General features: G+C 32.9%; 3 protein-coding genes across 4 annotated transcripts; all 3 read right to left on the minus strand.

The window, feature by feature from the left end:
• Nucleotides 1-4,314: 4,314 nt before the first annotated feature.
• On the minus strand, nucleotides 4,315-7,952 carry LOC101207417 (ankyrin repeat and SAM domain-containing protein 6). Of its 2 annotated transcripts, none has more exons than XM_011657676.2 (7): nucleotides 7,656-7,952; nucleotides 7,417-7,559; nucleotides 7,007-7,059; nucleotides 6,373-6,938; nucleotides 6,149-6,229; nucleotides 5,823-5,885; nucleotides 4,315-4,591 (listed from the first exon to the last, which is right to left on the minus strand). In XM_011657676.2, the coding sequence occupies exons 1-7, from the start codon at nucleotides 7,698-7,700 to the stop codon at nucleotides 4,508-4,510; spliced, it is 1,035 nt and encodes a 344-aa protein (XP_011655978.1). In that variant the 5' UTR covers nucleotides 7,701-7,952; the 3' UTR covers nucleotides 4,315-4,507. The 2 variants fall into 2 exon arrangements, with proteins under 2 accessions (XP_011655978.1, XP_031741548.1); XM_031885688.1 differs by having other exon boundaries at nucleotides 4,330-4,591; nucleotides 6,373-6,905; nucleotides 7,656-7,950.
• An 866-nt stretch (nucleotides 7,953-8,818) lies between these two features.
• LOC101207663 (ferredoxin-thioredoxin reductase catalytic chain, chloroplastic) lies at nucleotides 8,819-11,187 on the minus strand. Its single transcript, XM_004142298.3, has 6 exons — nucleotides 10,958-11,187; nucleotides 10,748-10,860; nucleotides 10,144-10,193; nucleotides 9,981-10,052; nucleotides 9,279-9,339; nucleotides 8,819-9,046 (listed from the first exon to the last, which is right to left on the minus strand). Exons 1-6 carry the CDS (start codon nucleotides 11,049-11,051, stop codon nucleotides 9,002-9,004), a joined length of 435 nt encoding a protein of 144 aa, XP_004142346.1. The 5' UTR covers nucleotides 11,052-11,187; the 3' UTR covers nucleotides 8,819-9,001.
• A 638-nt stretch (nucleotides 11,188-11,825) lies between these two features.
• On the minus strand, nucleotides 11,826-14,394 carry LOC101206931 (protein CREG1). The gene is made up of 6 exons (XM_004142295.3): nucleotides 13,975-14,394; nucleotides 13,679-13,714; nucleotides 12,606-12,807; nucleotides 12,437-12,515; nucleotides 12,241-12,358; nucleotides 11,826-12,107 (listed from the first exon to the last, which is right to left on the minus strand). The coding sequence occupies exons 1-6, from the start codon at nucleotides 14,154-14,156 to the stop codon at nucleotides 12,083-12,085; spliced, it is 642 nt and encodes a 213-aa protein (XP_004142343.1). The 5' UTR covers nucleotides 14,157-14,394; the 3' UTR covers nucleotides 11,826-12,082.
• Nucleotides 14,395-14,626: the final 232 nt, after the last annotated feature.

Consider the following 14,626-nt stretch of genomic DNA (forward strand, 5'->3'; position numbering starts at 1 on the left):
ACAATTATTGAAATTAATATTTATATATCTTATAAAATTTGAATAACATTAAATTGATATGTAAAATTTTCAACCAAATATACAAACATTTTATGTAAATCTAACACAAATATGTATTATGCAAACCAAATAGTCATCCAATCCAAGTATTTGTAAAAAAGTTTCTACAATCAACGTGAAAATCTAAAGATGCTAGCCAATTATAATTTTAAAAACACGTAAAGTTTTGGACATTTGAAGATTTTGAAAACTAAAATCTATCTCTATTTTTTTTAGTCTAGGAACCTACTCGATACAAAACTTGAAATCATAGAGTTTATAGAAATTTGAGAACTGAATTTGTAATTTAAAACATTTATTGAAAATATATTTTTCTACTTATCTACTACAGAAGAAATTATTTTTTAAAAGATTATGTAAATGTCATGTGCCCAAATTTTATTGGACTACAACATGACATACTTCAAATTTGTAATACTAATTTAGTACTAACAGTATTGCCCTAATAATTTGATTGTATGTATAGCTACTCTAGGAGCTAGATTGATAGATAAAAAATAATTTATGATCCAAAGTTGCAATATAAGAAGTAGGCTTCCACCATTTCCATGGCATGACTATAAATACCTAGAAATAGTAAACTTTAAGAAACAATAATAATCATTTTTGTGCCCCTTTGGTTTTGGTTTTGGTTTTGTAGATGAAATTTGGAAATCACAATGTGAAATTAAAAAGAGAAAAAAGAAAAGAAAAAGGAAATGGTAAAGTGTATTATAATTAGTGTATTTGGAAATAAATGAATGAATGAAGCAATAGAGAAAATAATGTAGGAGTTTGAGTGATGAGGTGGGAGTTCATAATTTTTGTAAAATGGAACTCTTTTGAATGGGAACAGTTGTAAAGGCTGAATTAATGTTGTCTGCTTTGCCCAACTTTAAATGCTCAAAAGCGGAAAAGCTTCTTAATATTCCCTTATTTTCCATCCTTTGTTTTCCCCCCTTTTTTTAGTTTTAATAATACTACTATTTTCCTTCTATACACAAATCACAAACTTTTTATAAATATATCATAATATTAAATTCTATCCCATAAACTTGATAGAATCTTCAATACATCTAACATTTATTGAAAGTAGTAGAAATACGTATCACACCTCTAATAAATTTTAAATTTAGTCTCAATGCTAATTTATATATACCATATCTTCTTCCTGTGGTTATTCTAGTAAAAATTAATTTTAAGAAACGAAACAGAGAGCATAAGTAAGACGACCAAAGTGGACAAGTAAATGTTTAAGAAGTATATTAGAATAAAAATGATATATATGTTTTTATTAACATTATAATTAAATTTATTTATGTAGCAATTATGATAATGTTTATTAGTGTGTGGAGTAAGTGGGTGTAAAAACTTTATGATCTTTTTGGGATTGTGGACTGAAATAGGGTAAGGGAACTTTAGGAAAATTATTGGATCCTTAATTGTTAAGAGAGTGAAGGAAGTGAGGAGTGATTTGATTTTTAAGTGTGTGTGTGTGTGTGAGAGAGAGAGAGGTCTAGCCTCCACAATCTTTCCCTTTCTTTTCTAAAAGTTATTTTGGATTCCATACCTTTTTCTCTCCTTCCATCCTCTTTCCTTTCGGTTTTGTTTTAACCAAGGGCAAATTAGTAATCATCATTATTATAAAAAGCTCCTTAATTTTTGGTTGTAAATTGTTTTTTTTATCTAAGGTAATAGTTTTAGAAAAAGACAATTTGATATCTTTATTTTATTTTTCTCATATTTGTAAGGGTTCAAGTAAGCTTTCGAACACCTCGACCAATTTCACAAAACAAATCCATACCTAGAACATACAAGTGTTTATTTAAAAATTTTATAGAACAATAATTTCACATTAACATTTAATTTTGTTTTATGTATAATATGTTAGTCTAATTTTAATATAATTCTTCTAACCCATGATCAACAAACCTACAAAACTCTTCTTCAAATTGTAACAAGGTTTAGTTAACACAAAATTCAAATTTAAATCTAATAAACAAGTTATTTTAAAAAAATTAATATGTGAACTAGATATTAGACATATAACTAAAATTTAGGGACACATTAAATATAGAAATTGAAATTTTTTAGAAATAGGACAACATTAATTGGTAAAAGAAAAAAAAAGACCCCTGGAAAACTCAAAAACACTCCATCTCCAATTGACTTTATATAAAAGGAATTTGAGGAAAAGATAATGTTTGTGAGAGTAATCTTCAAACAATATTAAATAAGTGATAGAAAACTAGCTGACAGTGGGTTCGAACTGTAAAGAGGATTTAAGAAAATTAGCCACAAAAACTCTCATCTTCCTAACCCTAATTCAAATCTCAAATTATGCTTTTTAACTTTACAAAAAAGAGGTTCTTTTGTGCTTTACAAAGTGGCATCATTACTTTTTATTGGCTGTTTGCTTGGTTAACTACTCAAAGAGATGTGTATAGCGCTCCCCTTTCAGATCCCAAACAAAAAAAGTCTACCTTTGGATTATATTTAGCATATCATCCAACATATTATTCACTATTTTCTCTAATATTTTTCTCTTTTTATCTTTCGATTGACCTCTAAATGAACCAAAATATTTACAAAATTTATCAAATTGATAGTACACATCGATACACTTCTATTAGTATTTATCGATGTCACTAATAAATAAAAGTGTATCAATGTCTATTATTGAGTTTCTAAAATTTTGCTACATTTGTAAAATTTTTGTAAAATTTTTCTAACAATTTTACCGATTACAATAATTTCTCTTAAATTTTTCATGTTTTTAAAAATAAATATTAAACTAACAAGCATCAAATCAGTATGAAATGATGAAAGTTAGCAAATATATTTGAATTTTATGGGTATGTGCTTAAACTCTAATCTAACTTATAACGTCCCAATACAACTTAGTTAAATTACAAACTTGGTTTCTATGATTCAGAGAAACTCAAGACTTAGTCCAGTTAGTCAGAGAGTTTTAATCAAATTATAGTAACGAAATTCTCACTTTCTTCACATCCTAAGAACCAAATTTACAATTTAATAAAAGAAAGTATTATCTTTTCAAAAGTGATCATATCAATTCAGAGGTCAATAGGCTCCCTAAAAAAACAAAAAAAAGTCAAATAGTCCTTTTCCTTTATTTTCTTTTTGTTCTGTGGAAAAAGATTTTTTTAAACTAATATCCAAAATGAACGAACCAAATCGTCTTGAAAACAACCATAAAGTTAAAATAAAATTTTCAAACCAAAGTGGGATAACCAAACAAAGATTTTAAAACCACTATACTTCTCCACCAAATCCGGCTATAAACTGACCTTAAGTAAGGGTAGTATTCTTCAAGATTCAATGATCGATTTTAACAGTGCAATTAATTAACCACAAATTCAACATTTACTATGATGCAAGATAAGATTAATGAGTAAAGGGTAGTACCTTTTAACTGTTAGCCTCTCATTCTTCTGACAGCCAAAGAAAATAGTCCACACGCTATTCTCCTCCCTAAACAAAAAATAATACAACCAAATTTGGCTTTATTCTCAATAAAGATTGATTTTCATGAGGCATGGATGGAAAGTGTAAAAAGTAAAACAATTTAAAAGAAATTGACATACTTTATCAGAGGTCTCTATCATTGATGTCGAGGAATCTGATTCTCTAATTCCATTATGGTCCAACATTACTTTTTTGGAGGTTTTGAAAGAATAAATACAAATCAAGTTCACATTAAGAAAGAGAGAGAAAGAAACCTTCACCAGCTACCCACATGTTATGTGCTTTGTTATAGAAAATTCCCCTGTTTTCTTCATATGAGAGTAGATGAAGCCACGAAAGATCACGGTACAATAAAACCGGTTGATCTATGTGAACTCCTCCTATTCAGAAGTAAATAATGCATGGGTAGTAGCCATTGATGCAAACAAGCAAAGATATATGAAGTACCTTTTCAACTTGCCAGTCTGATGGTGAGGCCAGGCAGTAGCCATCAGCAGAGTCACGGTGACTGTCTTCTTAGCCTGTTCTGCTTCCTGCCTGGAATGTGAGAGAATGCACAAGCACATAAAGTCTAACCTTAAGGTTCAAGCGTATTGATGTTATTTATGTTCCATGAGTTTGAATGTAGTATTTGACATTCATTTGTATATGGAATTCTCTCATCTAATGAAATCTTACGTATATCTTTACCCTAATGAATTGGGTAGCTATTGACTCCATTCCCAACAAGTGAATTGTTCAAAGTTTTATCCATGCATGCTAAAAACAGAATTTGTAAGGCAGAGGTCAAAGTATGCACTATACACAATTAATTCCACTGCTTAATTTATCCTCAACCTGTTTATACGTACAGATAAACATCCCACAAAAGGGCTCTAATTCGTAAATGGAATAAGTTATCGAGCATAAAAACAAATTAAGTAATCCAGATCAATACATCCGTACACATTTGGAAGATAGACATAAGAACTGCAAAACTCTATGCACGAGCCATTGAGAGTGATGGTGGCAGTGGCTGCTTAGAACGGGGCAACAGGGCGAGAAGAATCTTTTTCCTTGGGCCCTGTTAATTAAGAATCCTGAGTCAGGCTCAATAAATTTTCTGTGGATGCATTTTTCAGTCTTTTTTTAAAAAAATTAAAGTTTAATAACAACAAGAAGAAGACGACTCATAGAGAAAATGGAAGAATATACCAGAACATTTTTTTTTTTAAAAAAAGCCCCAACTGAAAAGATAGTCCAGTCACAATTACAGAAAACGACTTCAATCAACAGAACAAGACAAAGCTCATAACTAGAAAGTGGGCAAATGGATGCAACAGCTTGGATGATATGATATTGAAGTTTCAAGTCAAATCTTTTAATAGACTAGTTAGCAAAGTGGTAACTACTACATCCACAGCACTTTCTATCAAATAATTTGTTAGTGCATATAACACATGCCGTATGGCACAGTCTTCATTGGCAATACTAATTAGTCTGATGAATGGCAATGCCACAGGTGAACAACTTTTAGATACCCAATATAACACAGAACCCACATCGAGACTGTGGTATTATTGACACTAGTTAGGGGCCATTCGTTTATATGCTTGTCTATTCAGAAATGAGATGTTTGTATTTTGGTAGCAAATAGAATACTGTACTAATGAAATAGATTTCTGGTTAGGGTTTCAGCTTTTTGTTTTATAATAATGCTGAATCAAAGGCAATAATAATTAAGTACAATTGATGAGTAATCAAAATAAGAGTTGAAAACTTTGAGTTGTTAAAAACAATTTAAAGATGAACTAATTCTAATATTGCAAAGTAATTATCCAAGCGTACCAAACTAATTGATTCCAAAATTCAATAGTTACAAACTATAACCAATTTACAATCCCAATCTATCTCACATCCATCCCCATGAAAAACAAGAAACTCATAAAATATAATCCAGCAATATTGGTAAATCCCTATAAAATTTTGACACTTAAGAAGCTCATGCAACATTCAACATTTCAGTCCATCCAGAACATTTTGATTGAATCCTAAGGTCACTCAGTTGCAACCCCAACCTTAAACTTCGAAACTTGAACTTGATGAAATGACAAACCAATTTTTAACCAGCCCGGTTTATCAAAATCATCCTCTACTTATTCTTTGGAATAAGAAACTGGGCTCTCATTGAAGGAAAGGTTTATCAAAATTACAGTGAGGCAACTACGCCATGCAGGAGTGAAATCAAGTTTCCAAGCAAAAAAATGTATTTCAATTAGCTAGATAATCATAGAAGATCAGGGAAATGAAAATACCATCGGTATCCCCAACTCTTTAAGATCCTTGTCCTCCATCTGTCTTAAAGCTGTCATATCAATCTGCCAGATATAATTTGCAAAAAGAAATCAAAACATTCACATGGAAAGAGGGAGCTAAGCCACCTTTTAAAATCCCATAGAAAACTGTCATTACATTTCAGCTAAGCCACAAGGAACTTCATTCATAACATTCAAATGGAAAAATAAAAGCCCGGTGGTTGTGTACTAAAGAATTTACATCTTAAAATGAGACTTTTCAGTGCAATACATTCATTAAGCGCTTAACAATGCTGAAAAATAACATACATGTTGAGATAACTTACCTCTTCTGCCTGAAAATGAATGGCGTATTTCCCCAAACCAAGCGAATTCAACAAGCCAGCAACAGAAAGAGGAAGCTCCCCCTGTACAACAATCATTGATGAGACTTAGCAACAAAAGGATCGATTTGATGTCTAAGATGAGCTAATCTACAAGAATATAAAATTTCATAAATTAAATTAGCACACTAAATTAGAACAATAAGCTGAACATAAAAAAAGTATACCATTGGGGAACTTCTCTGCATGCTGCCACTTATTGCTGTGTGATCCTTAGCTGCCCTGCCAGATACAGGGAGGGGAGCTTTCATTTTCGCAGATGCAGAGTCTACAGTCCTGTAACTGTCAGCAATGCCGTTTCTAAGAAACCATTCATCTCTTGATTGATCAGCTTCTCTCATAGAGGAACCTCTCCTAAACTCAGCATCGTATTTAGGAGGTGAACGCCCCATGGAGCTTTTCATGACCCCATCTGGGGATCTAACTCTCATCCTGTCAACATAGGAAACAGTACTTTTCCTCTGTGAATGTTCTAGGTATAGATCATCGGCACTTTCTCTGGAATGCGTTTGTCTTATAAGATTGCTCCCTCTAAATTCATGCCTACGATGTACTGCATCTCCACTAGTTGAGGGCAGAGAATTTTTCGAAAATCGATTGTGTAAATCCATCCTTGAGTGTTCTTCCCCAATACCAATTTTCTTAGATTGATTTTTGCGCATAAGTTTCAAGCGAAGATCATTTTGACCAACTCTGTAGGCTTTATTTGAATAAGAACTGACGTAACCACGAGCTAGAAGAAAAACAATAAATGTAATAAAGTAAAATAAAATACAACACAAGTATAGAACAGGCTTGTACCACTTCTCCTTTCGCCGCCACTTAAACTGGAATGAAAATCAACTCCACGTTGCCTGATAAGGGATTACCCAACTAAGACATGCAAAATTCAAAATACATATTCTAAAAACCAGCTCAAAATCACTATAAGAACGAGAACATTCATACAGAACATATGAAAGGAATGCTGTTATCTTAAAAGCTACACTAAAATTGAGATTTTTAAAGCATGAAATCAAATTAGCTTTGAAGAAATAAATAAGTACTCAACAATTTCATTCAATTTTTCCTGCTGAATTAGACCCAAAAATAAAAAGAACCAACAGAATAAGAGCCGAAAGCACGAAGAACAGAAACACGCCTCGATCTCAATGCTGCTAATAATCAATAAAGAAAGAGAGAAAAATAAAATAAAATAAAATAAAACAAACCGTTTATTCGTGGATGAGAACAAATCCTCTGCATTATCAGCTGATCGCTCAATATATCGTTTTCTTCTTGGCTCAGGTCCAGAATCAACATAGGATTGTGCAAAGTCAGCAGCAGAAGATGAAGAAACTCCTCTCTTCACCACCTGGAAATGAATGGATATAAACCGAAGCTCAATTATCCAAGAGGTAAGGAAAAAAGTAAAGGAAGTTGTTTGGAGGAGAATAGGCATTGGATTTACCTGACCAGAGCGGCCGAGAGTGATGGTGACACGGGGGTTCGACATGTGCAGAGACAAAACCGGGGAAAGAATTGAAGGATGGAGCTATCTAGGAAACAGAAAAAGGAATGGAGGTAGAAAATTGAAATTCAGCTAGAGAGATGCCATGAAACCCTAGAAAAAAACAGAAATGAATTGGGGAGGAAAATGAAGAAGAAGATGACGTGAGAGGAACCGTACGGTGCGCGCCATGGTGTCTGGCCGAGCCACTCTGGGCTGGGCTACAACCACTAGAGCACCCCTAATGAAATTACCGAAATCTCACGTCTATCTCAATTTCATTCACTAATTTTATTACACAATCCTGTTTAAATTCACGTATGATGTCTAAATTATAAGAAAATTGTCATAACTCAAACCTTTCCAATTTACGATAATTATCTTCCAAGTCCCAAACAATAATTATATTTTAAAATAGAGTAATAATATTGGAAAATACGACTAAATCCAATTCTAGATTTTGCGATATTTAGTTCCCTTTAATTAACATATTCTCCTTTCTTTTAGAGGATCTACTATCTGTAAGCTTTAGCATTTTACACTCACGATTATTTTTTGTTCCATTCGAAAAATAGATCTCATTGGTAAAATTTGAGATTATATTGTTTCAAATCACTTACTTTTTCACTATTATCAAAAACATGTAGAACTTTTAAAATGATAATTAATAATTCACAAACATGTAAAATAGTAGCCTCCATCAACCACAATATACTCAAGCAACTCTTTTTACTTTTTACCTTGTTTGAAACCTTCTTCACATTTTTAAAAATTGAGACAATTCTCAAAACCAAAATAATAATAAAACAACAATAATAAAAAATAAAAACTATTTAAACTATTTCCACGAACGTTAAAAGAACGAAAATCGAACTCAGAGATCTACCATCAAAAGAAAGAAACAACATTTTGATCCATATCTTATCGCTTTTCTTTTGGTCCAAACGGAACGACATTTAACTATAATTATAAATATGAAGGTGACAGTAGAGTGAACGAATTAAGTGAAGCTAAACCAAATATTCTTGGACCATCAAAACTTATATAACAATAGGAGATTCAATATATCTTTAGATTGACTTCATAAGTGTGTAAAAAATCTTAGAAAGTCAACCCAAACAGTATTTGGTGAAATGAAATCCAATCATTTGTCAGAAGCAGATATGGGAAACCATTCATTATCTCATCAGCATATAGAGTTACTGTTACATACACATTCATTTAATACTTGTATATTTCCACCTGTTTTAGCCATAACCACAATATGAATTACTGTTCAATGAAAAATAACAAGTGGTAATTTGGGGTTACATGTTTGCTGTTGTTGCCCTGATATCTTCCAAAGAGATTGCCTGCACAAAAGCGGAGTGGAAAAAAAAAAAAATTTAAAAATCAAACGAGAGCATGAAAGAATTATTGATAATAGGAACCGTGGATGATTGCAACATATGCAAACTAAATAATGATAATAATAGCATAGCATTATTTAAATCGCCTTTTTGCAGTCATTTCACTGAGATTCCTATGTAAATTATAAGTAGCAGGGTCCAACCTATGAGGTCAAGATTAATGTACAAGAATTACCTGATCATTGCCGGCAAAGTCATTTTCCGGAGTCAGGAAAAGCATGCAGTGACACTCTTTCCTGCCAAGCAAGACTTAATTTTCAGACCACATGCGTCTGATATGGAATAAAAATATAGTGTTTACATTTCATTGTTTCCTTAAACACAAGCCAGCAACCACGTTTTTCTCGGGAAAATAGTAACTTTCCTTTATCAAATATAACACAAAACCGACCTAAAAGGCACCTTGCTAAAGTGAACAGCTTGGTTATGCGTAACTAACTGAGTACCAATATCATTAACCAGATTACCATGGGAATAATTCTAAGCCACTTCATGAATGTAAATCCCTACTCTTCATGTGCGAAATGGTTAGTTATGGACTCAGAGGTATTTTTTCAAGTTCAATAACCTATAAATGTAAATCTTAGCACTGATCATCTCAAAAGTAAATTAAAATAAGATAAATTTCGATAAACTCCCACCGCTTCCTCTTTTCCTTTCTAATTTATAAGGTCAAATCTTATCAAGCTGAATAATCATAATGCAGAAGATTGTGTTGGTCGATAATTAAAGTGACAGCAAAGTTTAAGTTTATAACGTATAAGTCAGTGAGGCATGCCCATAATTTTACGAATTCCAATCAGGAAAAATAGACTTCCTAATGCTATCTTTTAACAATTTTTGCACATCAGTCATTAGCTATAAGTACATATTATACCTCTCTCTCATTGGCACACATGGACAGTTCCAAAAACCTTGTGCAACCTCAGCAGGTTTGTCATCATAATGCCTACCAAAAAAAAAAAAAAAAATCATCAAACTATTTGAATTTTCATTCAAGAATGTTTGAACCACCATTAGTTCCAGTGAGAAACACTGACCGACAAGGACAAAGTGGTGCTCCCAGTGTATCTTTGTGATCTGCCAGTCCCTGTTTAGATCTAACATGAGCTTCTCTTACACTAATTACAAATCAACGACATTCAATCAATTAATAAAAGGTACCACTAAAGAAATAACCAAATAAAAGAAATCCACAATTCCAACAAGGTAACGTCCAAAAATTTACAAGTAATATCTCAGGTTATTAAGCCAGTAAATCAACTTCCAATAGTAGAACTAAAAGCTACGATTATAAAGATCATCAGCAATGTCAAGAAAATCTCTTAAACGACTGTAGTAGGCAAACAAATTTTATTCAAGTTAACATCCACCGGTGAGAGCGCAGACATATCGAAGTTTCTTACATTCAACTGCTTCACTAACTAACAATAAATTGTTGTTCATGAAGAGAACTTATCAATCAATTACGATTGATCAATGAAATGTTTCCACAAACGTCAACAGATAAACATAATCATCTAAAACACTCAAGCAACTTCATTACTAAAGAAAGAACCAGAGCAGGAAAAAAAGAACGAAATTCAATGAATAAACAACAATTGGATATTAATTAATACCAGAAGTAAAATCTGAGAAAAGAACCTTGATTACAACAGCAGTAACCCCCTTGTCTACACAGAAATAGGTTCCTGACTTACGGGCATACTGCTCCGAGAATTTCCTCATTATTTCAACCGACTTCTCGGATGGTTCCGCTGAAATAACAAGTAAGAAATAATCTCCTCTACATCAATCAATCAACAGAGAAATAGAAGATTTACAATCTGTTTCAAGAAATTGAACTATAGTTACCTTGAGCTCGTACAACATGGCGGTGACGGGAACATCCGAGGGAGGAACCGTAGAGTGGAACGGCGATATTGAAGGATGAAGCTTGTAGAATCATTAGGATCTTGAGGATTTTTCTATAGTTTTTCTGTTTTTTTTGGGTAAAAGAATGTTGAATTAGGGAGATGAAGATGATTGATAGAAGTGAATTTTCTGGAGGATGCCATTACCGGGTGCCCTCCACTCATTTGCAAAATATCAGCGACCGAACTCTACGAACCACTCGGTTCGGATTTGAGATTGGCTCAACGCTATGGGCCCAGGTCAGGTTCATGACAAACCCATCCATTTCATCGGCCCAATCATACATTGTCTCCAACTCTATTTTTAGTGTTAATTTCGTATTTCCATCTTTTTCTTTTTCTAATTACAAATCTAGTCAAAGTTTATTCGCCCCAGCCTGATTGATATGATATGACTAGAGATGCAAAAAATTGAGTAGAAACTTGTTTAAAGCATACCGAGATGCCCTCTTGATCCTCTCGAGTAAAATGTGCTCAAATTTTATGACGTAGTCAATTTGAGATAGACATATATAAATGATAGATATGGAGCTATATGCGAAAGAACATAGTCAACCTAAACGTATATTATTCACTGTATGAGTTTGAAAAAATACGAATTTTGCCTTGCGTTTGATTTTTTAGAATATACTTTTTAGGAGTTTTAAAAAAGATTGGATACAAAATGTATATAGTATATTTGAAAACTTAAAAGGCCAAATATAATACTCTAAATGGCAGAACTAAAAAATTCTTTAAGACCTTTTTTTTTTTTTTTTCTAAATTCACGAATATTAAGGATTTCCTTATAAATAAAATTTAAATCCAAATTTAATAGATCAATTAGTTTTTATGAATTTCAATTTAATAAAAAGTTTGTAATACAGAAACTTGAAAGTTCAGTAGTAACCTATCATAAACACATTTATCAAACTTCTTGTTACAAATTTATTTATAATAATACACAAATGAACGCATCTATATTCTTCCCCTAATTCCCACCACCACAAGCAATGATTCTGTACAAACTCTCCACAGTTTAAACCCAGGAAGCTGATATGGACAAGGAAGATCAGATTGTACAAATTCATACAGTGGATGTGAGCTCATTCCTGAAAAAGAAAGTCATATCATCAGACCTAATTTTAAGCAGTTGACAACTGAAACGACTGAACTTAGACAAACTGAAGTTTATTTAACTTCGTTTAGGTCTGACAATGGGGGTGTTTTGATATCGATACTCACGGTTTCAAATGAAGATATTGATCGACTGTAAGAGGCTTAGGTCCACCAAACCAATCGATCAAGAATATGCTCTCTATTACCAATTTGTAGAATCGAAAATCGTGACCCTTTGGCCAGTCTATCAAAAACATGAACAAGAAAAATAAATGTGATGTTAATATATATAACAAGGAGATTATGGTTTAAGTTTACTTACTTTTCATCTCTGCATGCTTTGAGAACAAGGAAGTTTTAGCAAACTCTACTTCTTTGGAATTAGGCTCCATCTGCTTCAGCTGTAGGCCAAACAACGACTTAAAGTTACACAAGATGAATAGTAGCATTGATAGAAGATAAGTAGGAGACTGTTAAACCAACAACTTTACCTTCCCGATTAACGTAATTTTTGCGCACGTCGGGTTTTCTGGATCAATCTTGCCACAAGTTCCAATAGGGTACTCGCTGAGTGTAAATGAAGCTCTCTCATCAGAGATTGCATACTTTGCAGTTGGGTCGAGAGTAGTTAAGTAGAAATATGGTATGCCCTGGCCTTCGTTTGGCGGCCCATCACTATACGAAACCACATTCCTGCAGCAGACGTTATATTAGCTTAATTTTACCTGCAAGTTGGGTATTCTCAATTGCATGTTATTTAAGTTTAGGCTTGTCGTAATCAATCAAAAAGTGCTTCAAATGAGTCGGACATAGAAATCAGAGGAGTGATTAGTTCAGAATGCTGGAGTCAAAGGTTAAATTGTTGTGAGCGTAGGCTGTGTAGCAAATCACACAGCGAACTCAGGTTGAGTTTTTTATGTTTGTATTGAGGGGAGCACAATCAAAGCTTAAGAAAAACTTGCTTAAGGAGGTGAGGATGTCTCACATTAAAGGGGAGCTAAGTACGTTGTATTCAGGATTTGAGGGGATCACATACGAAGCTTGGAGAAGCGTTGTTGTGGAAGTGAGGGAGCTCAAACTTAACCACATTAGAAACAGATTCTGATAAGAAAACAGGATGGACAAAATTTTCGAGTTTGATAAAACCATTTTAGCAATGCTCAATTCCAAAACCAAGTTCAATATTAAGTTAGAGTCTGTTTGGATCAAGCATTTTTGAATCATTCCGAACAAAAACATACCCCTAATATATAACATAACAACACAATCACAAAGTTCTCTGTATTAACAATAAACTGTGAGTTTGTTACAATCTGTTATATAGCTTTCCTGTTAATTAGTTACATAGCAGTTACCAAGTTCCTCTATATAAAGAACTTGGCTCATGTAAATAAATTCATTACAGAATAAACAAAAGTTCCTTTTGTACAAACCTCTCTGTTACTCTGCTCACATCCATAGCTCAGAAAGATGTTAAAAGATTCATAAAATTCTATGGAAACAGCTAAAAAATCGGGGACACAGCTCAATAGAATATGAAATGAAGAAGAGATAAAATGCTTACCCAAAAGGCGCTCCTCCGAAATCACTTGAGATGGTGCTGCAGAAAATAATAAGAGCAATAAAGAAGTTTAGTTTTACAAAAAAAAAAGGAAAAAAAAAAGGCTAATTTCTCAATCAAATTGCTCCCACAAATTTAGACCGGAAAAAAGCACCAATTTCATTTAATCAACTCGAATCAATTCGATTAAACAGCAAAAGAACGTAGCCCTAGATTCTATATATATATATATATATATCAAGAAAGAACGAACTAAAATGAATCAGAAACAGTGGGTGACTCATAGATGAAGATCATACCTCAAGATTCCCCATGAATTCTGAGAAACCAACCAACGAGCAGTGGACGCAGCATTATCCGGGTCGGGTTTTGAAACGAAGATCAACCGACCCAGAACAAAATTCTGCAATCCCACAAAAGAAAATGCCAAATACACAAAAAACAGATAGTGAAACAGACCACAGAAGATACCACTTGCCATCTTCAGGTAAAAAGAATAAGAAATCGTATTAAACGGGTGTGGATTGGGAAAAACGAAGATGATGATAAAGCAAAGAACCCAAATCCCAAATTGAATTTATAGTCGAAACCCAATTATCAGCTAGCGGATTTGAGGTCATATCAAGATCAAACTCTGATCGAGCGATCGAGCAAAGATGAGTGTAGAAAGCATATAGACTAAGTTGGACTGTTTGGGGGGGAGATGCTGAATTTTCGGGCCCCGTAGCGTAGATTACTAAAGTTTAATTATACGACACTTAATCCTTGATTTAGAAGTTGGTTTAAAATGTAATTTACTTTTATCATCTTGAGGATTTGTATCTATTCAACACTTTATCATCACTCAATCCTTCCAAATTTCCATCATCTCTCAATTTGAATTCAATTTAGTCTATAAATTTTAAAATGTTACAATTTTATCGTTCACATTCAAAATTTGATATCAATTTA

This window comes from Cucumis sativus, chromosome 5 (genome assembly GCF_000004075.3).
Source record: "Cucumis sativus cultivar 9930 chromosome 5, Cucumber_9930_V3, whole genome shotgun sequence".
Taxonomy (NCBI): domain Eukaryota; kingdom Viridiplantae; phylum Streptophyta; class Magnoliopsida; order Cucurbitales; family Cucurbitaceae; genus Cucumis; species Cucumis sativus.